Here is a 25,017-nt window from a genome sequence, read left to right as displayed (position 1 = left end):
ATCCTCATCTGGAAGGGAGTCTATTTTGGAATTTAACTTTAGTTTGCCATGCTTTTTCAAAACTGAATATTGACATTGTTCAGCTATTGTATGTAATGATTGGCTTTTGAATGACTTTTAGAAACTTAACTGAATGCGAAACAAAAGAACCTTCAAATAATGTGGTTCTTGGTGCACTATTATGCTGTGACTACTAACCTCTGACTCTTTTAGGCACTGTGTGTGTGTGTGTGTGTGTGTGTGTTGATCTTAGTGAATAATACAGTATGTATCATTTTTTTCCTTTAATATCAATAAAATTAGACAGGAATAGGGAACTGTAAAACCAGAGGGAACCAAAGATGATAATTAGTCCAACCCCTCCACCCCACTATCAATTTTACAGAGTTTTAGAAATAGGTAGTGATTTACCTAAAGTAACAACGGTTGGCATAACCTGGATTAAAACTCAGATCTCCACTTCTTAAATTTAAGCTGTTTTTGACTCCCTGGTCTTGAAGGTTAAGATTCAGTGTAATTAAAATCCTTGAATTCATACTAATCACAGCGAAGCTGGATGTGAACTTATTCCCAGTATTCTGTAACGCTAGAAGTAGAAACTATCTTAAAAAAAAAAAAAATTGTTTTAAGCTAAGGTAAACAAACTCATGCTGTTTCTCAAAATGTCACTTAAGGGAATGTCACTTAGAGAATGTCACCAGGAGCCAGGTAGTTGACTTTCTCCATTCCGGTATTGCTTACATTTCTAAGTTAATGTATTTAACTCCACTTTCACTTTCCAAGCTTGAAACTGGTAATGTCTGCATATGTAAGTGTAGTCAATGCTTGGAATCCTTCAAAAGGAAAGGTTTAGCCATTAAATGAGGTTAAGTGTTGAATTTATTTAGGATTCAGCTTGGTTGAATTGAAAACTTTTATACTGTCTGGCCTAATGATATAATGAAAACTATGCAGTACTTGAATTCAGAAGACCAGATTCTGCCCATTATTAGTTTGGCAAAATCACCCAACTAGATAAGAGTTTAATTTTCTCTTAGATAATAGGAGTGGGACTTAATAGGAATCACAGCACCTAACTTGTATTTATGATTCTATGACTTCACTCTGGACATTTTTCAGAATAGGTACATTTTTTTGATTAAATAAGATTTAGTCTTATTTCCACTTTCTTTCTGTGTTGATTTCTCAGCTTTGGTTTCTTTTATCATTCTTGTTTTCATTTTTTTTATATGTCATGTAGGTAATACTTGAAATTTGTCCACATGTTTGACCAAGTATTTCATTACTGTTTTAAGTACTCCTCCCAAATGGAAAACAAAGCCTTGGGACACCTTGATTTTATTTCTGTTTTCTCATATTCTCTGATACATTATGTAGATCAAAATGCAGTAAATGCCTGTGCACGTAATAAGATTCTTCTTTTGTGAGCAAATAACAATAGGATTATGACCCACACTAAAAATAACTGTATTCACTGGAGGAATAAAACTTATCTGTTTTATTATTTTTCTTGTTGAAACTTACAGTCCAGCTTTAGCCAAATAGATCTTTTCACCGTTTAGACTGGGAGAAAAGTAGATTAGAGCTAGCTCCTGGAATTGAAGGTATTTGGCTTGTTTTATCTATATAGCACTCTGATAACTTTTACTGATGGAATTGAGCTATGGTCTGTTGGGGGGTAAAGTTGTAAACCTCTCTACTTTAAAGTTTATGAGAAAGTTTTCCTTGTGGGAGGTGAGAAGACATGTTGGGAAGAGAATGTGGTAAATGTTATAAGGGAAATGCATCTAATGTGCTCAAAGAGTACAGAGGGAAGAAATTCTAACTGGAGAGGGGGTCATGGTTGTAGGTGATTTCAGGTGAGTTTTGAAAAGTGGGTTAGGACACTTGTTCTCAAATTTGAGTTTGCTTAGTATTCACCTATGATGCTTGATAAAAATGCTTATCTGGGGCCCATTATAGAAGGTTGAAGTTTCAGAATCTTATTTTAATGAGTTTTACAGTTAAGTCTGAAACTGGTGGTCCTTAAACCACACTTTGAGTGAACTGTAGTGCAGACATTAGAGACTTTGGTGAAGATATTGGAGGTTTTTGTGCTTAGTGATAATCAGACATGTTCAGTTTGTTGATGTGGTGGGTTAGTTTAATTGATTTTTGACTGTTGAACTAGCTTCATATACCTGGAATAAATCCCACTTAGTTGTGGTATATAGGTCGATAGATTTCATTTCCTAATATTTTGTTTAGGAGTTTTTACATTTATTGAAAAATGTTCTTCAGTTTGTTTTTTTTACTATTATGTCCTTGCCTAATAGAATTGGTTTGTAAGTATTCCCTTTGCTTCTATGCACTGAAAGAAAGTGTAGAGAATTGGTGTAATTTCTTCCTTAAATGTTTGGTAGAATTTACCAGTGAACCTATCTAGGTCTGGTACATTCTGTTTGGAAGGTTATTAATTATTGATTCAATTTAATAGATACAGACCTATTCAGATTGTCTATTTCGTTGTCAGTATTGGCAAATTGTGTCTTTCAAAGAATTGGTCTGTTTTACCTAGGTTTTAAAATTTGCGGCCATAGAGTTGTTCATAGTATTCATTTATGAGCCTTTTAATGTCCATGGGAACTGCGATGTCCCTTCTTTTATTTCCAATAACAGTAATTTCAGTCATTCCTTTTCATCTTAGTTATTCTGGCTAGAGGCTCATTGATTTTACTGATCCCTGCAAACAACCAGTTTTTGGTCTCATTAATTTTTATCTATTAAGTTCCTGTTTTCAATTTTATTGAATTTTGCTCTAATTCTTATTATATACCTTTTTCTTCTGCTTACTTTTGATTTAATTTGCTCTTTCTAGCTCCCTAAGGTGGAACTTTAGGTGATTGATTCTACATATTTCCTAATATACTCATATATATTCAATGTTATAAATTTTCCTCTAAGCACTGCTTTTGCTGCATCCCACAAATTTTGATAAATTGTGTTTTTATTTTCATTTAGTTCAAAATATTTTAAATTTCTCTTAAGATTTCCTCGTTGAACCATGTGTTATTTAAAAATGTTTAATCCACATTTTGGGGGAATTTTTCAATTATCTTTCTGTTATTCTGAGAGCAGATATTGTATGATTTCTGTTTTTTGAAATTTGCTAAAGGTATGTTTTATGGCCCAAAATGTGATCTGTCTTGGTGAAGGATGGATCCTGGTCAGGTTTCATTAGTTAATCACATAATGGCTGAGATTCGGGTTTCTTTTCAGTTTTCTAACTTTTCCTCTGACTTCTTTCATTTACTACTTCTTTCCAAAAGAGGCTTAGTTCAACTAATAGTAGAGACTGTTCTCTTGGTTAGTTTTCGGTTGATTCTGGTTTAATTTGTAAGACTGGTTTATACTTTGGGTTTTAGTCCACTTTTTAAATAATCTGTGTGTGTGTGTGTGTGTGTGTTTTAATTTTCTCTGGGATAAAAGCTTAAAACAAATTTAATCAATTTTAGAAAAATCAGATGATATTCTAGTGTTCGTTTCTAATAGAGAATTTATTATTTTTTTACTGTTTTGCCATGGTTTTGCCCATGTTACAAAATCAGGAATGAACACAACTTGCCCCAAAGGAACTTTGAAAAAATAAACTTGTCTATAAATTGCCTGTCTGGGTGAAATGAACATTTGCTTGGTTTTGATTGAAATGATTGTATCTTTTGTTTCACCAAACATTTAAAAATCATGCTTTTATCTCAAAAGTATTTTCAGTCATTAATGAATGTGCTATCTATGTTAGATATTGTTTTCGACATCAGGGATATAACTATAAAACACAACTAATTCTTTTATGGGGCTTATGTTTTATTGGGACAGTCTGTATGCCAGATATCTATATATTTATGAACTGCACCCTAAAAATTTATTGTAGTAATTCTTTTGCTAAAGTTATATGTTATTATTTTTTCTAAACAGTGAACAGGAAAATAATAGAAATGTTTTTTAAAATATATAAATCCTATAGTAAGTGATATTATGTTTTATTGCATAAATTGCATTTTTGTGCTACATAATTTCAGTTTTTTAAATTATTACAGTTTGAGAGAATATAGCTCATTCACTTAAAATATCCTGATGTTAGAGTCATATCTTTTACTTACATAACACAGACTTAGTAATTCTGTGGTTAAAATAGATTCAATTATATTTCATGGATTGGCCTTAAACAAAAGATTTAGAAAACTGAAACAATTTCAGCTTTTGATACTTTGATATTGAGACTCAGGATCTTAATGTCTAATTATAACTTTTTTTTTTTTTTTTTAATCTTTAGACTTATAGACACAGACGACAACAGTGTGGTGATGGCTAGAGGGAAGAGGGGCAGAGGATAGAGGAGAGGTGGGCAAAGGGAGGGGGGAATAGGGACATCTGTCATAGTGTCAACAATAAAAATAAAGGAAAAAATCTTTAGATGTTATGAAAACCAATCTGCTCATACAAGCATATCTTTAAAAATGACTTTAGGAAAAGTACAATAAATATATGATCTGAACTAGATAGTACAATAAATATATGACTTGAATAAATAGTCAGCTTGAACTAGAACTAGATGACCTTGATGGTTTGGCTCAAGGTTTTGTGATTCTGAATATGTGAATTTGTGAATATTATTGATGTACATTTAGTTGAATGTACATTGAGGAGACAAAGGAAGGAATGTTCAATTTGTATTACGTTTAAGAAGAGTTTCATAAAGGATTGATTGGGCTAGGCCTTTAAGGGTAAGTAGAGGCGTATGTCAGATGGTGGTTAGGAAGTTGAATTTTATTTTTCCCCACAGTAACAATAATAGCTACACTTATTGATTAATATTTATCTACTCTACTTATATTAACTCATTTAAATCTTTATGAAGTAGTTAAATCTTGGGGATTCTCTTTACCTGTTTTTCTCCTGTCCTTTTAAAAACATTTTAATTTTTTATTTTCCAATTACAGTTGACATACAATATTAATTAGTCTCAGATGTACAACATAGTGATTAGCCACTTATATAACCTACAAAGTAATCACCTTGATAGGCCTGGTATTCATTTGACAACATACATTTTTGTTACAATGTCATTGACTATATTCTCTAGGCTGTACTTTATATACCTGTTACTGTTTTTGTATCTGGCAATTTGTACCTCTTAACTCCTTCCCTTTTTTTCACCCATTCCCCCAAACCCCTCACCGCCTAATATGACCACCATTAAAATGTCCTCTGTGTCTATGACTTTGTTTTTTTAGATTCCACATATAAGTGCAACTATATGGTATTTGTCTTTATTTGTGTGATTTATTTACTTAATGTAATACTGTTTTAAGTCTGTTCATGTTGTCGTAAATGGTAAGATTTCATTCTTTTTATGGCTGATATTTCATTTTATATATGTACTACACCCTCTTTGTTCAGTCATCTGTTGAAGGACACTTAGGTTGCTTCCGTATCTTGGCTATTGTAAATAATGCTGTGGTGGACAAAGGGGTACATAGGTCTTTTCAAATTAGTGTTTTGGATTTTTTGGATAAATACCCAGAAGTGGAATTTCTGGGTCATATTTTATAGATATATTGTAGAAATGGAGGCACAGCAAGATTAGAGTAACTGATCCAAAGTCTTACGGCTTGGAATTTGGCTTTAACCCAGGCTGTTTGGACACTACTGTTGTGCCACTCTTATTGTTTATCTTTGGTAAGTTTCAACTTATAAAGAGATTAAGTTTTAAAAACATTTTCCTGTAGAAATAATAATATTATAGTTACTGATTATATATTTCTAGAAAATCCTTCCTAATCCAGTTAATGCCTGATACTACATCACAGATAATGTTAGAGAAATTATTACTATCATACATAGTACTGTTTATTGACCTTTCTAGCTCAGATACCAAACACTCTGTAAGTCATAATAAGGATTCCTTCACATTTCTTTCACCTTATTTCATTTATCATAAAGCCTCTTAATGGAAAAAATAAGATGCTGTAGATGATAATGATGGGTCCTTGCAATAGGTTCTTGTAAGTAGAGAGGTTTGAATTGTGAAGAAGAGATGAGATGGAAATACTAAGGGGTCATTGAAGAGAGAAAGGGAGACTTTTCTCTACCAGTATAAGTGACTTAATGATAAAGGAACTTCAGCAAGCTGTTCTCTTTCATGTTATAAATATATGATTATAAAGACTGCCATTGGTTAATGTCACAAAAGCAGTGGCTGTTTTTCTTTTCTTAATTATTTCATATTTTTATCTTTTGTGATAAGTAGTAGAAGCCTTTTGAAGTATTAATCTGAACTGCTTATTTTTTTTTTTATATCATTGTCTATGTCTGCCCTTTATACATTGCTTAGCTGTATTTTGTTATCTTTAACCTGTCAACTGCCAGCATTTGCCCAAGTGTAATGATCCACATAGGAAATGCAATACCATAGTTTCCTTCTTTCTTTTTCTTAAAGAAGTTATACTGGAGGATTCTGCTCATCAAAACTTCATTTCCTTGAATGTTTATTGAGTATTTTTGTCATTTAAGATGACTTTGGCCTTTTTTATGATTAGTATAAATGGTTGATTAGAAAATGGTTCCAATTTTTTTATGGTTTATGTTTTCAAGTATAAGTTTCATGACTAGAACTAGTTTCTGGATACAGTCTTACTCAAAAGAGAAACCTGATGTCTTTTCCCTAAAAGTTTTGTATTTATTTGTATTTCATTTTTTAAAAAATAATTTATTTATTTGTTTCTTGTTTATTTTATTTTTAGAGAGAGAGGGAAGGGGAAAGAGAGGGAGAGAAACATCACTGTGTTGTTGCCTCTCACTCGTGCCGCCAACTGGGGACCTGATGTGCAACCTAGTCATGTGCCCTGACCGGGAATCGAACCAGCGACACTTGGCTCGCAGGTCGACACTCAAACCACTGAGCCACAGCAGCCAGGGCTTTATTTGTATTTCTTATTGGTTAAATTCATTTGTAGAATTTTACTTCTGCTTAAATTTATGCTTACTACCTCCCTCTCCTGTGCCCTATGAGATTAATTAACATTACGACAATGAAGCCTTGCTTTATCATTTATCACTAGACAGCTTAGTTCTTTGGGTTGATCAGATGTTCGTATTTAATATACGTACCAATCTTTTCCTAATCCAGTCTTTAAAAGAAACAACAAAAAAACTAGCCAAGAATCTGGATAACTGAAATTAGAGTTAATTGCCAGAAAAATATGTTGTCTGATTTAATCAGGAGGGACAGATAGAAAGCTTTGGTAGCATTCATTGTTAAGTCAACTTCAATTGGGAAGTAGTTCTTTAAGACTAAAACTTTTCTAATTTGATTTCAACTAACATTCTTCTTGGTTTTTAAAAGACAGCTTCTCATTCATTCAATCAGAAGTATTTATGGTCATCAAGGTTATTTCTCTATTTTTAATTTACTGATTTTAGAGAGAATGAAAGAGTGGGGAGAGAAAGAGCAAGAGAGAGAGAGATTTGTTGTTTCGCCTACTTAATGCATTTATTGGTTGATTCTATTATGTACCCTGACCGGGGACTGAACTCCACAACCTTGGCGTATTGAGATGATGCTCTAACCAACTGAGCTACCATAGTTCTTTCTCTTTATGGTCACTAAAATTTTTCAGATTTTAAAGAAAATATACCATTTAATAGGAGAGAATTGGCTGAGTATCTGAGATAAATTAAAGTAAAACAAAAACTGTAGAACTATGGCCATTCACAAATCTCCTGAGAGAAATTCCCATAAATCACTAATTGAGTTGAGAATGCTGTGCAGTGAGTGGTCTAGGTGTACTCCTTTACATTAACTTGGAGCTCTGATTTCCTTTCAGGTCTTCTATAAATGTTCGCTCATTTAATCCTTATGAGGAAAGGGTAATTAATCATTTGTTCCTATAAGCAGTAACTACATGTTAAAGGCTTTGATGGTAGTTTAGAAATGGGAAATATGTAAACACTAACAATCTATTGTGTACTTAATTAAAATATTGCAATCATCAATATTATAAGATCTTTTAAGATCTGGCAATCATTTGCTGACTCTTATAATTTTTTAGATAAAGAATGAGTCCCAGAAAGGGCTTATCTAATTGCTGTGTAGCTAGTTAGTGACAGAACCATTGTGCCTCTAGTATGTTTAATTATTTAGCACATTAAGATAGTCATAATGAATGTATCTTTCTAATAGTTAACATTAGAGGTGCACATTAAATTTCTTGGCTTTTGTATAAGGCTTAAAATTTAGAATTAAGCTAAAATTTTTAGTTTAAATTTGTTTAATGAAGCTTTATTAGTGCACTTAACAAAGTTGTAATTTTTAGTTTGTTTTAAAGAAAGTATTTTAACACAAATACCTATGGCAATAAATTGAGAGGGTTCTCGTAAAAATAGGTATATCACTGCCTTCTGAGATAATGTAGAAAGCACAATAGATTGTCTTTTGGTCTTGAAGTAAATAATTTTCTTTTTTATGCTAAAGTTTATTGCTTGGCACATAGTGGGAAGCTGAATGTAGTTGAAGAACAGTGGGCAAATTCATGCTTTATCCTTTAATTTTATCTAAAAGCTAAACGTTCAACTATTATTGAAAACTGCTAGAATGGGACTGAAGAAATTAGATGAATACAGTTTTAGTGGGGTGAGACCCTTAAATCAGTGGTCAAGTTGAGTATGTTAAAGACTGTTTTGGAGTTATGAATATGTTTCTTAACAAGTACGGTTTTAAAGGAGGTGATGATTGGGGAATGAGTAGGGATTGATTTGAACAAGGTGACTTGTAAATGTCTAGTTTAAATGTATTAGTTTTGACTAATAGCCTCCTTGAGTATAGATCTGTAGGGAAATTTTCTGTAATGTCAGAAAATACAGTTACGGAAGAATGGCAGAATTTGGGATGCCTTCTTCCACTGAACCTTTCGTTCGTTACTATCAGTACTTATAATGAAACAGTTATTCACGTTTTGGCTAGAGATGAAGTTGTTTGTTAACATCTTTAAAGATATTTTATTCACCAACATTTTAGTGACTGGTATTGCTTTGTATGAGAGCACATAATTCATTCAAACTACTTTATCTGGAAAATTATTTTTTAAAATAAACAACTATTACTTTCAACACTAATATGTTAAAATGTTTTATGACTTAGATTTAATTACAGTATCTTTTTCTCTTGGGAAAAAGTATGTATCCTTGCTCTCTATTTGCTGTTGGTCTTTCTTCCACTTTGTCTTATCAATTTATATTGAAGAAAATGTTTATTTCTAAATTTAATCAAACTCTGAAAAGGGCTTTACCTCATCATCTTCAGCAGAAGTCTGGAGTGCTGTTTTTGAATGTAGTTATGTCAAATTCATGCATTCTACTGTATTGTAAATCAGAGTAAGATATTTAGGATGTACCTAGGCATTTTATTGAGAGTTTATGACTTTTGACCTTAACGTACATTAAATTTCTTACTTTTGAGTTGGAAAGTAGCAAAATGTCTGCTTTTATTTATTACTTTAAAGAAATTAAAAATTATTTTTTGCTATGAAACATTGATGCTGGCAAACCAACCTAATTGGGTAAAAAATTAAATGTAAAAACCTTTGTACTTGAGTTCAAAATCATAGCTCTTTATAATTACATGTAACAGTTCCCTTTCACTCATTTACCTTCTTATATATAAAATTCTGTATGTATTTTGAATTTGAACTAGATGAAATTGCCATTTTGTAGGTCAAACAGTTAAATACATGTGACTTCATATGATTAAATCAGTAAATTTATATGAAATATCAATAGGTGACCTTATTAATATACTTTCGCTGCTTCCCTACCAAAACCTTTTGTTTTATTTAGCAAAGGCCTCCTTTTCTTATTTTCAGGCATGTTTATGGAGTTATGGTATAAAACTAGATAAAGGCCAGAATAGCCCATGTAATCAACCCTGGGATTTTAGAGGTGGTCTATGGGCAGGAAGTCTTGCCTGTTTATAATTGCTTTATGATGTTTTGACATTATATGGAAGAATTTCTTTTCTGGATTAAATCTAGACAGCCCTCAATCCTATTAAAGAACTCTTTGGAAGTAATCATTTTTTAAGTGTATTTTATTGATTATGCTCTTACAGTTGTCCCAATTTTCCCCTCAGTTGCCCCCCTCCACCTGGTACTCCTTTCCCTCCAGCAGCCCCCCACCCCACCCCTTAATTCATGTCCATGGGTTGTGTGTGTAAATTCTTTGGCTTCTCTTTTTCCAATATTCTTAACACCCCCCGGTCTGTTTTGTTCCTACCAATTATGCTTCTTAATCCCTGCACCATTTCCAGCATTCTCCCGCTTCCCTCCCCCGGCTGATAACCCTCCGTATCTGTGATTCTATTCCTGTTCTGGTTGTTTGCTTAGTTTTTATTTTTAGATTCAGTTGTTGATAGTTGTGAATTTGTTGTCATTTTAATGTTCATAGTTTTGATTTTCTTTTTATTAAGTCCCTTTAACATTTCAAGTAATAATGGCTTGGTGATGATAAATTCCTTTAGCTTTACCTTGCCTGGGAAGCACTTTATCTGCCCTTCCATTCTAAATGATAGCTTTACTGGATAGAGTAATCTAGGTTGTAGGTCCTTGCTTTTCATCACTTTGAATACTTCTTGCCAGTCCCTTCTTGCCTGCTTTTCATCACTTTGAATATTTCTTGCCAGTCCCTTCTTGCCTGCAAAGTTTCTTGTGAGGGATCAGCTGACAGTCTTCTGGGAACTCCTTTGTAGGTAACTCTGATTTTCTCTTGCTGCTTTTAAGATTCTCTCTTTATCTTTAACCTTTGGCATTTTGATTATGATGTGTCTTGGTGTGGTCCTCTTTGGGTCCAGCTTGTTTGGGACTCTGTGATTCCTGGACTTGTATGTCTATTTCCTTTGCAAAATTAGAGGTGTTTTCTTCATTATTTTTTCAAGTAAGATTTCAATTTCTTGCTCTTCTTCTTCTTCTGGCATGCCTGTGATTCGGATGTTGGCACGTTTAAAGTTGTCCCAGAGGTTCCTATGCCTCTCCTCGTTTTTTTGCATTCTTGTTTCTTCTTTCTGTTCTGGTTGAATGTTTATTTCTTCCTTTTGTTCCAAATTGTTGATTTGAATCCTGGCTTCCTTCCCTTCACTGTTGTTGGCCTGTATATTTTTCTTTATTTCATTTTGTGCAACCGTCATTTCTTCCTTTATTTTTTTGGTCATCCTCTATGAATTCTCTGAGCATCATTATTACCAGTGTTTTAAACTCTGCATCTGATAGATTAGCTATCTCCGTTTCATTTAGTTCTTTTTCTGGGGTTTTGTTCTATTCTTTCATTTGGGCCATATTTCTTTGCCTCCTCAACTTGGCAACCTCCCTCTGTTTGCTTCTGTGTATTAGGTAGAGCTGCCTTTACTCCCTACCTTAGTAGTGTGGTGTATGTAGCAAAGGCACCTGTAAATTGTGTGGGGTGAGCCTTAGGTAATCGGCAGGGCTGGCCACCTGCTTCATCACTCTGGCTGTTTGTGGTTGGGGGCTAGAGAGTAGAAAATGCTACTGCCTGGCTTCTGGCAGTTTGCCCAGCGCTTGCCTCTTTTCCTTGAGTGTTCTTTAGCAATCCAAAATTCTGTCATCTTATTTCTTATAATTCTTTTTCATATACTAAAGTCTGGTTTGGTTGAGCTAGGCTCTTTGCTGTCCCATGGTTACGGTATGTTCACATTTGTCATTTAGCCTAGAATTTCTTTCCTTTTACTCTTCCATTTATGTGATTTCATTTTCTACCTTGTATCTCATCTCCTTTCCTCTGTGAAAGTTTCATACCCAAATTTTTGAATTCCTGTAACCTGGTGTTCATATGAAATTGGGTTGCAGTATTGTCGTAATATATGTACTTGTGTCTTAGATGATCATATTCTGTTACGACAGATTCTTTTTTAGTAATAACATTCATTCATTAGCAGATAGAAAGTGTCCTACTATGTGCCTTGACCTATTAAATGTCATTGTGCTAAGTATTTGGGATGTAACAGTCACTGAAACTCAAAAATTCTTTGCAAAGTACCCGATAACAGCCAGCAAGATATTCAATGCATGTTAATCAGACAACCTCTGTTTGTTAATTAAATTTTCATTTGCTTTCATCATTAATAGATATAAGTAACTTTTATAGTGACATAATTTGAATTTACAGTGATGTTAACATTGTTTGACTGAGGCCCTGATTCTTTTGTCACAATATATAGCGATTTATAGTTCTTATCACCAAAGTAAGAGAAGCTGCACCCCTGTTTCCTGCAGTACTGTTCCTACCTTAGTACAGGTCTTCCTCTCACACCTGGGCAATTGCCTTAGCTCTATTGGTCTATTCATCATTCATTCTTTATATGGTACCCAGAGAGATTTTTCTTGAATACTGAGCTGATCATATTACTTTTTATGGGTTACCTATTGCCTTCAGGTTAAGTTATAAACTCATTAGTTTTGCCATTCAATATCTCATCCAAACCTACTGTTCCCCCATTTGAGGCAGATGTCATTGATGGTTCACCAAACTGAGTTCCACTCGGTCTTGATTCATGCTTTACCTTCGGAAATGTTCCTTTCACAGGTTTTTGCCCTTAATAATTTATCTTTCTCTTTTTGCTGAGTCCTCATGGAATCTCCTGCCTATCCTCTTGTCTGTATTGTAATGATCCGTTTACTCTCCTAGTGGACTGGATGCTTGCTCATTGATGGTAGGGACTGCTGTTTCTCCCTGTTGCGTGCAAGTGGTCTGATGCTCAGCACATATTGTATGTTGTTCAATAAATGTTCATTGAATGCACTGAATCAATGGAAAAAGCATTGTTTTGGAAATTAGAGGTCTGGGTTCTGGATGAATGAATTAGGTAGTTCTGTGATCTTGGTTGTTTTGAATCTAATTTCCTTTTTTGTATATAGTTAGAGATGGTTTGTTTAAATGCTCTAAGTTTGAATTCTAAGTTTTATATAAATCTAGCTTGAAATAACAAAATTTAGACCTTTAAATTATTTGAGCATCTCTAAGAAGTTTGTCTTAACATGTCTGGCTATCACTAAAATATGAAAATGTTAAGAAACAAAAAATAGGTCAGTGGATAATGTCCTCTTTCCTTTCGCTCTCTTCTGACTTATTTGGGAGAAGATAACTGAAGCTGTTGGGGTGGTCTGAGTCTGAAGTATATTTGCAATTATGCCTTCTAGTAGCAAACAATGTATGCCTTGTTTCAGTGTGCTTGTCAGCAGGAGAGCTAGTTTAATGAAAGAAAGCAAATGTCAAGTCCACTGAAGATACACTATTCCAAGTTTGAATTTTAAAATTGCAGCCCATTTGTATTTAAGTTTGGGGAATTTTGTTTTTAATATTGACAAGCAAGATAAAATGTTGCCATTTGACAAATTTTGTTAGTGAATTGTTTAATTTTCCTTGGTAATAATTTTTTTAACTTACCTAGAAATGATTACTGACAAAAATGGAAATGATCATTCTTCTAGAGACTAAAGACAAATAACTTTTTTTTTTTTTTTTTTTTTTGCTATTCATGGCCTCAGGTTAATAGATATGGGAAAGGTTGAAATCCAAGGTTCCCCAGTGTTTCACCCTTCTTGGGTACTTCAGAGCTTGTTTCAGAAATGACTTTTCCCAATTCCAGTTATGAAGAGAATCAGGGTCTGGGGGCAATTAATCCAAACAGAAACTCTCTCTTTGATCAAGTTATTGTTTTAAAGCGCTAATAAAACCATTAAGGCTACTTATCAGTGACCCACACGGTTGTGTATTTGAGACTTAAGCCATGATAGGCTTTGTAGCTTCCTGCATCTCTGTCCAGTTTAACAGTTCTGTGTTGTGAGATTTATGTTTGTTTATGGTTAAACTTATTTACATATTTGCTTTAATTAAAAAATAAGGAAAAATATTTAGGAAATTTGACTTTTAACTTAAACATTTAGAAAATTCTGCTTTAGTATAAATTTATATATAGGTATTAAGTTGGGCAGTGAAGTCATTTTATTAAAATGGTTTGTTTTAAAACTTCAGATAGTTGTGTCTCTTAGTTAATGAATTGAATACTTTATATTTTATTATTACATTTTACATAATGTTACTCTGGTGTGTACACTCTAATTATAGATTGCATAGTAATGTCTCAAAAGTTGATATAAATTTAGTATTAATATTGTATTAAATTGGTAATATATAATTCTGTAAAATGATTGCCATTTTGAAAATCTATTCCAAGGATTTTTTCCTGAATCTATATGAAGAGGAATAACCTTGATGAAATATTTGTCACATAATTTAAAAATTACCCCTCAAAGATTAGGTAGATTCCTTTATTGGGATAAAAGTGATCTTTTCTTTCAATAGCACATATATAGGTAGTCCCCTAACAGATGATACATTCTAGGAAAGATTTATTGACTTCTATTAGAAATTTGGGGAATATTCCTATTGTATGTTTAGCACAGTTCATAGATGAGGTATTGAGAAAGTATTTCAACTTTATTTAAAACTATGGACATAGCATAGTAAAGTAAAAAAATGCAGTAAGGTTACACTTTTGCATTGAACATTTCTTTAGTCAAGCATCAACTACAACACTGATAATATGTCAGCTGTATTATGCTGTTTGCCTTTCTCAGTATTGGCCTCTTTAATTCTTCCTTTGCCTCCATATTTGATCAGTCTCTGGATTTTGCAACAATATCTTTATAACTTTACTGAGTACCAGAGATATCACTGTAAAGTTTTGTCATTTCTGATCGGGATTATTGCATAAACATAGTTAATATTTCTAATTCTAGTCAGTCCAGTTTGTTGATTTTTGTTTGTTTAGCCTTCATATAGTTTACATGTTAAATAAGGGGTATATCAGCACCATCTCATTATGCTTAGTGATTTGGGTAAGAGGGGAGTTCAGCAAGATGCCTCTCTTCCTCAGTTCTTCACATTCTGCCATATCGGTCTTCCAGATTAGTCTTTCTGAACTGCCATTTTGTACCTGTAACATTTATTAGATGTGACTTGGCTATGATTTTTGCTATGAAGGAGTTTACACACTAATCCATTGTTACATATGTTTGTGAGATACTCTACTAGATGACCTTGAAGATTCTGTGATACTATCACTTCTTTCAAGGCCAGACTAAGGTTCACTTTGTTCATAGAACTTTTTCTAACTAAAAAATATCTTTTGCTTTTAAGTCTATAATCTCAAATACACCAGCCTTCTGATATACTTCCTCATATATTTCTTGGCCTTGTTCTGCCTGAAAGAGTTCTTTGTGATGGCATTCATTGCATGAAGATTATAGAACTTCTATCAAAAACTACATAGAAAGACACAATGGGGCAAACACAGTCTCTTCAGTAAATTGTGTTTTCAAATTGGACAGATATGTGCAGAAAAATGCAACCAGACCGCCTTCTTGCATCATACACCAAAATAAACTCAATATGGATTAAGGACTTAAATTTTAGACTCACAACCATAAAAATCCTAGAAGAAAACATTGGCAGTAAAATCTCAGATATTTCTTATAGCAGTATTTTTTTCTGATTATCGCCTCAGACAAGAGAAACAAAAGAAAAAATAAACAAATGGGACTACATCAAACTAAAAATTTTTTGCACAGCAAAGGAAACCATTAACAAAATGAAAAGGGAACCCACTGAATGGGAGAACATATCTGCCAACGATACATTGGATAAGGGATTAATATCCAAAATTTATAAAGAACTTATAAAACTCAACACCAGAGAAACAGTCCAATTAAAAACTGGGCAAAGGACCTGAACAGACACCTCTCCAAAGAGGACATACAGGGAGCCAATAGACATATTAAAAGATACTCAACATCACTAGTCATTAGAGAAATGCAAATTAAAACCCAATGAGATATCACCTCCGATCAGTCAGAATGGTTATCAGTAAGTTAAGAAACAATAAGAGAAAATGGTTATCAGTAAGTTAAGAAACAATAAGAGAAAATGGAACCCTTGTACACTGTTGGTGAGAATGCAGATTGTTGCAGCTACTGTAGAAAGCAGTGTGGAACTACCTCAAAATATTAACAGTGAAACTGCCTTATGAGCCAGTTCTACTTCTGGGAATATATCCAAAGCAACTTGAAACACTAATTCAAAAGAATATAACATATGAACCCTTATATACATTGTGGTGTTATTATCAATAGCGAAGATTTGGAAGCTGCGCAAGTGTCCATCAGTAGATGAGTTGATAAAAAAGCTGTGATACAATTACGCAATGGAATACTACTCTGCCATCAAAAAGAAGGAAATCTTATCCTTTGCAACAGCATAGACAGACCCGGAGAGCCTTATGCTAAGTGAAATAAGACAGTCAGAAAAAGACAAGTACCATATGATTTCACCCATGTGGAATCTAATGAATGAAGTAAACTAACAAAATGGAAACACAACCATAGATATAGAAGAGACTGACAGCTGTCCGGGGTGGCGATTGAGGTGCTGGGTGAAAAAAGGTGAAGGAATTGAGCAAAAAAGATAAAACTCATAGACACAGACAACAGCATGGTGATTATGGTGATTACCAGAGGAGAAGGGGCGTGGGGGGAAGTAGAAGAGGGTTTAAAGGGGATAAATGGTGATGGAAGAAGACTTGACTTGGGGTGGTGAACACAATATATAGTTGATGTGTTATAGAATTGTCCATCTGAAATGTATATAATTTTATTAACCAGTGCCACCCCAGTAGATTCAATAAAAATACATAGCACACTATACTATTAAAAAATATCAAAATAAATGTTGTGTTCTCAGCATTAAAAAAACAACAAAACTGGGATAGTAAATTTGAGTGATAGAAAATGTGAAAGGAAAAAATGTGAAAATGTAACCTTTGATGTTAGGTGAATATAAGTGGTCTGAGCCTTAACCCAGTTGGTAGAATTTAAGGCATTAAAATATTTACAGTAAAACCATAGTTGACTTAGGTTTCAAAGACATTTTTAAAATAGCCCTGGCTGGTGTGGTTCAGTGAATTGAGTGCTGGCCTGTGAACCAAAGGGTTGCTGGTTCAATTCTCAGTCAAGGCACATGCCTAGGTTATGGGCCAGGTCCCCAGTTGGGGGCGTGTGAGAGGCAACAGCACATTGATGTTTCTTTTCCTCTCTCTCTCTCTCTCTCCATTCCCCTTTCTCTTGACAAAAATAAATGAAATCTTAAAAATAAATAAATAAATAAAACAGCCCTATTTAGGAGCCATTTTTAGTGTGTGTGTGTGTGTGATTTTTTTTAATTTTAAAAAAGATTTTATGTATTTTTTAGAGAGGGGGAAGAGGAGAGAAACATTGATGTGTGAGTGATACATCAATTGGTTGCCTCTTGCACGTCCCCAGATGCTGGACCTTGCCTGCAACCCAGGCATGTGCCCTGACTGGGAATTGAACTGGGGACCCTTTGGTTTGCAGGCTTGTGCTCAGTTCACTGAGCCACACCCACCAGGGCAGTTGTTTTTGTTTTTGTTTTGTTTTATTTTCACAACTGCCTGTACGTATTTGTTCCTTTTTATTTAGGCATTTAGTCTTTTGCTAATTAATTTATAAGCACTCTATACAATATCTAATAAGTTAAATAATCCATTTGTGATGTGAGTTATAAATGCTTTTTCCCAGTTAGTCTTTGAAATTGTTTATATTGTTTCTCTATGTAGAAATTTTCTTTTAATTAATAGACTTTATTTTTTAGAGCAGTTTTAGGTTCACAGCAAAATAAGTAGGAAAATATAGGGAGTTCTTATATATATCCCTGTCCTTACATGTGCAAAACCTTCCCATGTGGCTATCCTACACCACAGTAATACATTTATTACAATGATGAACAACAGATCAAACAATTTGTTACAATCAATGAAATTAGATTTTTTTCAACTGTCTCATAGACTAATATTTTTGAAAGACCTTTATTCTTTATATTAAAAACAAACGCTTTTTTATAATAATAGTGATAACGATGACAATAACAACAAATAGTACTAACTTGTTGACTTTTTTCTCTGTACCAGGCACAATTCCTAACTGTAGCTTTATAAGGTAATTAAATTATAAGCTTAATATTATAAAAGAGGAAATGGAGGCACAAAATGTTTAAATTACCACCCTGAGGGGGTAGCTCAGTTGGTTGGAGCGTTGTCCCGATATGCCAGGGTAGAGGGTTTGATCCCCCATCAGGGCGCATACAAGAATCAAAATGTTTAAATTAACTGTTCAGAGCACACAACTAGTGGATGGTGAATTCTGTTCCATGGAGTTTGGGTTTGGAATCTCAGCTCTTAACCCAATGTGCTATACTGCTTCTTTGTAAACATTTTATATTTTGTATGTATTTATTTGGTAAATTAGGTTTGAGGTTGGAATTCATCCTTATTTTTGGACTACTAGGATAAAGGAACCAGCTGAGGAATTAATCATCAAGGTGGAAGTAAAGCAAGGTTGTGGTAGACCTTGTGGAAAACTGCTGAGATTTATGATAGGAAATATAATTTGGCAAGATGAAGTGATTTTGGTAGTAGGTGTTTCAGTAGAATAGGCTGAAGCAGAAGTCAGATGGGAACTTGGGTGGGTTATGAGAATGTAGAAGTAAGAATAAGTCTTGAAAAATGGCTGTGAATATGAGGAGGGAGGAGGACTATAGAGTAAGGGAAAATAATTATTTTTTTTTAGAAAAAATAAAAGACTTAGAGGTGTTGCAGTGCTTATAGGAAAGACTTAAATAGCAAAGAGATTAAATAAGACACAGGAAGGAAGCTCTTCAGTGGTTAAGGTTCCTGAAAATCAAAGAGCGGATGGGCTCTGAAGCACAGACGTAGAGATTTGCTTTGTTTAGACCAGTGGTTCTCAACCTTCCTAATGCCACGACCCTTTAATATAGTTCCTCATATTGTGACCCCCACCCATAAAATTATTTTTGTTGCTACTTCATAACTGTAATTTTGCTACTGTTATGAAGCATAATGTAAATATCTGATATGCAGGATGTATTTGTTACAAATTGAACATAATTAAAGCATAGTGATTAATCACAAAAACAATATGTAATTATTTATGTGTTTTCCGATGGTCTTAGGCGATCCCTGTGAAAGGGTCATTTGACCCCCAAAGGGGTCGCAACCCATGGGTTGAGAACCTCTGGTTTAGAACCACCCTGTTTTCAGAGGGTGTGGAAAGACTAGCGTAGTAGATACAAGTGATTGTGAGCTTGGTGGCAAGTAAGAGTTCATAGTCGGTGGTGTGTATTTTCTCTGGAAATGTCTGTCCTCTACAGAGTGGAGAGTTATAACTTTGAGGGAGGCTGGAGGTGTGAAGAGAGAAGATTTAAATTTTAGCTATCATGGAGAACAGAAGAGAGATTGATGAGGTCAATCTAATGGGATTTTGGACATTGTTGAAGGCCTACCCACTGGAACTTGGTGATGGCAGCAAAAATTTTCTAGAAGGTGACTTTCAGGCCAATTCTGCTGTATCACACTCTATAATTAATACTTTAAAATCATTCACTACCATCCAAGAATTAAAAATATACATACTGCTTTTAACACTTGCCAAAATAGTATTTTATGTGTGTTGAATAGAAATTTGGAGAAGGATTTAAAAAAATCACGAATTTTCACTTCATTTGATACCCTTACATAATGGAGAACATTTCTTGAGAATAGATTTTTGAATGTTTATGTTAGTTCATTTAACTTTTGTTCACATGTATGTGACTCTTGTGTAACGTGTAGAGGGTTATAAGATGAGATTGCATATTTTAAGTTTAAACATATATGATCCTGAATGTCTAAATGCCAAGAATAATAGGTTGTTTAATAATAACTCCATTTTCTCAAAGTTTCATTTTCAAATGTATAGAAAGTTTTCCAGTAGTGTCCTCACATCTAAATTCATTTATTGTTAAACTTGTTCTTTTACACAGGGTGTAATAGGTATACAGCTGGTTGTTACCATGGTGATGGCCAGTATCATGCAGAAGATTATACCTCACTATTCTCTTGCTCGATGGCTACTCTGTAATGGCAGGTAAGTCAAGTGTAGGTTGATTGTGACTGGCACTACAAATCTCTACTTAGTTTACCATGCTGATTAACTTCCTAGGTAGTTAAGTGCTAATTCCTGTTTTCTAAAAATATGACAAAGGAAAGTTATGAGAATAATTTAACTTCCTTATTTCTCTTGCAATGTTAGTAGTTTATCTGTTTAATATAAAGATAATAAAGTCACAGTCAAGAGTTCAGTCCTTCTCCCCTTCACTTTCCCCTTTTGTCCATGGCCACTGAAAATAACCACATGACTTTTCTAGTTACCTTTTTGAAAGCTGGTCAACAAAAGGATGAGACATGTGAATTGAAGTGCTTAACTATTTTCACAATTGTTGGAAAAAATGACTCACATGACCTATTATTGACTGAGAGTTTTCTATGAGTAAAGGGTTCTTTTACTGCAAAGAATTTTAAACTTTTATCAAGGAAGGGGTGAAGTTACTTTGAATGATTTTAATTTTTTCTACTGCACTATAAGCTTACTACTATCCCCACTCCTTCACAAAGCAGCTAAGTTGCCTTGCTTAAATTTGTACAGTAACACAATAAAATGAAAAGTAAAATTAAATATAGGAGATAAAGTGAGGCAAAAGCAGGAAAGCTCTGCACACAGAAATACATGTCAAAATCCTGTGTAATTATGAAAGGTAAGTTATAGATTTGGTACCATAACTATAGTTTTACTCCAATTACTCATCTCCAATAAATAACCAAATTCTATTATTGATTTCTATGTCTTATTTTCTTTTGTTTAGACCTTTTAAGTTAGGAAACAATGGATAGCGCTTACATTCCTAATTACTTTATATACTACAAGATAAACAATAGGCCTTTAATTCAGGGCCATGCTATTCATAAAGCTTGAATTTCCTCCATAGATTTTATTTTGTAGTTTTAATTATTTATGTTCTTTTTGTATGCTTATACTTTTTCCATATCAGTGTTTAACCATAGAAAAATATTATTCAGACTGCTTAAAATTTTTTGAATACTGATAAATGTGTGTAAAGTGTGAGAGAACAGCTATTTGAACATGTATATTTTATTAGCAAAATAAATAATGACTCAAATTAAGTAAAGTTGAAAGCATCTATCAGAGCTATTTATAAGTAAAAAAAAAAAATCAACCATCAATAGCTAGTCTTTAACTATGTAAGGTTATACTCTGTGTAATCTTGTTTACTTTTTTTGTTTAGGAAACCCTTAGCCATAGATCATAAAAAAGTAAACATCGGCTGAGCAAATTATTATTAATTCTAAATAAATGGAATCTGAATTAATAAACCAGATAAAATGCATTATTTTCTACTGAGAATTACACATTTGTAGAGTCTGTTTATGACGAGTCTCCATTGAGACATCTAGATCTCTTTTGGCTGTAAATCTTTGCAGTCTTGTCCCATTTAAGTCATAGGGTAATTTCCATGTTTTTACATAACTTGATTTTTTCAGTTGTTTCTATAAAACATTTACAGGTAAAAACTAAGATTGTAAACCTGTGAGGTGGACTGCCTCCAGCACCCTAGGCTCGGTTGGAAACTACTCTGTCTAGCAGAGGTTTCACGACCACGGCTGAACAAACTTATCCAGGACACTGTATTTTGTCTGGGGGGTAAGGGAGGCGACTGTTCCCTCTAGTGGAGAAAACGCAAGACCTCCGTTCCTCATGCTTTTTATTGAGAAGGGTATGCATGGGAGATACAAGGTCAAAATTCATGAATCATCATAGCTTTTAGGCACCTAGATTACAGTTGACAATTACAGATTACAAGTACCAGTACAGAGGGCACAGTGACCAGTCTGTGTCAGGGTCTGTTAAACATCTTGATGCCACACTGGCATTAGGTGCAAGGTTTCATACATTCCTTGCTAGAGATTGTTTATAGTTAACTAAGAGATAAGAAAAGCAGAGCAAGTTCCAAAGCATAATAAGCATTTTTAAAATCCAATCCCCATTGAAACCCTCTGAATGGTTTTTGGTTATTTCTCCTGCACAGCTTCTGTTGAGACTTAAAGACAAGGGGTGGGGTGTGGGGGTGGGCGGGGACAAGTCAGGCTCACGGCTAAGGTTACAATTTCCAAAACCACAAGGGGCAGTTCCCCACAAATCTGATTCACTGTTAATACTAGAATAATGTACTTTTAAATCTTGACAAGTATGTGTCATAAATATACATACCACTAATTTGAGAAGCAGCTTAGCATTTAAAAATAATAATGAAGTTGGTATTTTAAATATTCTTTATTTGCTTTTGTAAACAGATTAAAGTTAGTGTTAATTAATGCTCTCCTGAATTCCGAATCAGGTTCTAAGAGTACCATTTAGAATTTTCTAGTAATAGTTATTCTTCTGCTATAGTTACATTTCCTCCGTTTTGTTTTATGTTTTTGTGATCATCCAGCTTTCTTTAATGTTAATCCTGAAATTTTTAGGTCATGAAGCCAAATTGCTAAATGTTGTTTCCTAACTCCATCAAATAAGATAATTTATTTTACTCTTTTGGGATAATTATTGTTTTACAAACCTTTTGTAATATGGTATGAAACTTTTAATATTGAGAAAAATCTAAAATCCCTTATAAATTGCTTATGTAAACATTTATTGATTAGAAATGACAGTTCGCATTTTAAACCATATCATGCTGCTGCTGAGTTGAAGAAAAAGATCTGAAGGCGTTCTTTATCATCTATAAAATGCTTGAAGGACTTTAAGAGGAAGGGATCATGAGGAGTTTTAAAATTATGAATAGTGTAGGATGGCTTGGGGGTGACTATATTGAATAGAACTATTTAATAGAACTATTTAAGTGATTAGATGTGTATTAATCTATGTGTGTATTAACCACATAGGTTAAGAATGAGTATGACAGAAAAAATTTCTTTTTGACTTCTGTATATATCATTTTAATATTTATTCCAATAGTATAAAATCTTCACATTATAAATAAATATTTTATTTTTCTTTAACATTATGACTTCTTTTTTTGTATTCTATAGATTACTTTTTGTCCATATCTCAGCAACCTCTTTCTCTTTTGGAATGGTGTGTTCGAAGTGGCACCTGATTCTTTTTTGGTTGATTTAATGAGTAAACCAGCCATTTTCCTAAATAAGTAAATCCACTGAATCAATAAGCAATTTTTGCTTGTAACTTAGCAGCCTGGTGATTTTTAGTATGAAAAAAATAACTAGTTTTCTGGCTCTTGATAAGTAACATTTATATATTACCGTTACTGTTGTACATCTTTAGGTTTTTTTGTTTGTTTTTAACTGAATAGTCTTTAATCAGTCTTAATTCCATTAATATTATATTACTTTTACAATGTTATAAAACTTCATCCTGATAAAATATTTATTTCTGCTATCTCATCTGGATTTATACATTCTGAGCTAGATATGAGAGGATATGTAACTGGGGTATGTTATGACCTCAGAAATCTCAGTGTGTGGATTTAATAAAAGTTTCTCATTCAGTTACGTCAGATAGGAGGAAGGGTCAAATAGGGGAATCAGAGAGTGTGTTGAGCAGCTCTCCAGGTAGATCCTTCCCAAAATGGTATTAAATATTCAGCTGTCCTTCAAATGGTGACTTAGGGATTGTAAACTGTCTTGTGGCACCACTGTTTCTCCTGCTGCCTTCAAGTCCTCTGTTAGATGCTGTGCCAGTTGGCACGTCAAGGGGTGGGGGGTGGGGAGCTGTGCATCTTTCTGGAGATTCTAGGAGCCTAGCTTAGAAGTAAATGTATTATTTCTGCCCACATTACATAGGGTTGAAGGGCCCTATGACTAGATTAGGCCAAAGTGCAAGAGAGGCTGGGAAATGTAGTTTTCATTTTACTTAGAAAGCAGGATAGATGAGTGTCTAGTCCTCTGCTGTAAGTAATACTGTTTCCATTTTTACGATTGAGAAAACGAAGTTTTAACTTTAGTCATGGTCACATTGTGAAAAATGAATCAGATCCAAGCCTCTTATGTTAGAAATCAGACACAGTCTATTATTTATTTGATTTTTGGTTGCTCATCCACTTGAGACCTTGTCCTAGAACTAACCTATTTGAAAAGAAATTTGAATTTGGTGAAGGTGAACTTTTCTACAACCACTGTGACTTCTGTTGGCAGATTCCAGAGTAATTTATTTAAGATTTTCTTTTTTCTACCTGTCTTCTTAGCTGTACTTGGCCTTTTAGAAAATATCCTTCAGGTTATAAGTAGCACATGGTTTCTCTTTGCTTACTGTATTCTTAGGGCTTTTCTATGGCTACATAGCCACCTTTAGTCCTAAATTAAATTAGCAGGTATATACACATTGATTTTAATTACCAAGAGCATGCCAAGTATGAAATAGAGTTTAAGAAGTATCATGTATTCAAATTATACCTCTCACAATTTGAGATTAACTTTATTCAACATTACTAAATTATCAGTATTTTATATTTCATTCTTCCAGTTTTTTAAATAGGAAATACTTTTCTTCTAGAAAAGTTATTTTTTTCATGTCTTTTTATATGACAGTCAGATATTGTTGAAGGGGTTTCTGCTTTAACAAGAACTTAAGTAGTAAGATTTCTTTTGCCTGTAATGTGTGAACATGGAAATCTCAGCTGTGACCTTGAAACACTCAACTCTGAAGAAACCTCGGGCTCTCAAATTGCCCTAGTTCTCTCTGCATCCCCCAAAGGAAGAAAATTCCTGGTGTTTTTGTATGTTTAGTGTGAACTGCTTTCTCTGACATAAGGAACACTTGTTTAACAGTTGCTCAGATCACCTAAAGATGTTAGCTATGTACGAGTTCAGCATACCACTGATTTGTAGCCAAAGTGTTCTACTTTCTATTGTAATTCAAGTTCCTTTCTGTTTTGAAGTTTGCTTGGCCCCTCTGTTCATGGAGAGGTAAGTGA

At 33.7% G+C, this 25,017-nt stretch overlaps 1 protein-coding gene across 1 annotated transcript in view; it reads left to right on the top strand.

The window, feature by feature from the left end:
• TMEM161B (transmembrane protein 161B) overlaps positions 1–25,017 on the top strand; it is a 75,814-nt gene that overhangs the window by 1,212 nt on the left and 49,585 nt on the right. The window contains exon 2 of the mRNA XM_090276456.1: positions 19,996–20,099. Within this exon, the coding sequence (XP_090132582.1) occupies positions 19,996–20,099 (104 nt within the window). The remainder of the gene's footprint in view (positions 1–19,995; positions 20,100–25,017) is intronic.

This window comes from Furipterus horrens, unplaced genomic scaffold, assembly GCF_987537825.1.
Source record: "Furipterus horrens unplaced genomic scaffold, mFurHor1.1.pri manual_scaffold_5, whole genome shotgun sequence".
NCBI lineage: Eukaryota > Metazoa > Chordata > Mammalia > Chiroptera > Furipteridae > Furipterus > Furipterus horrens.
This window is presented reverse-complemented; position numbering and strand designations above follow the sequence as displayed.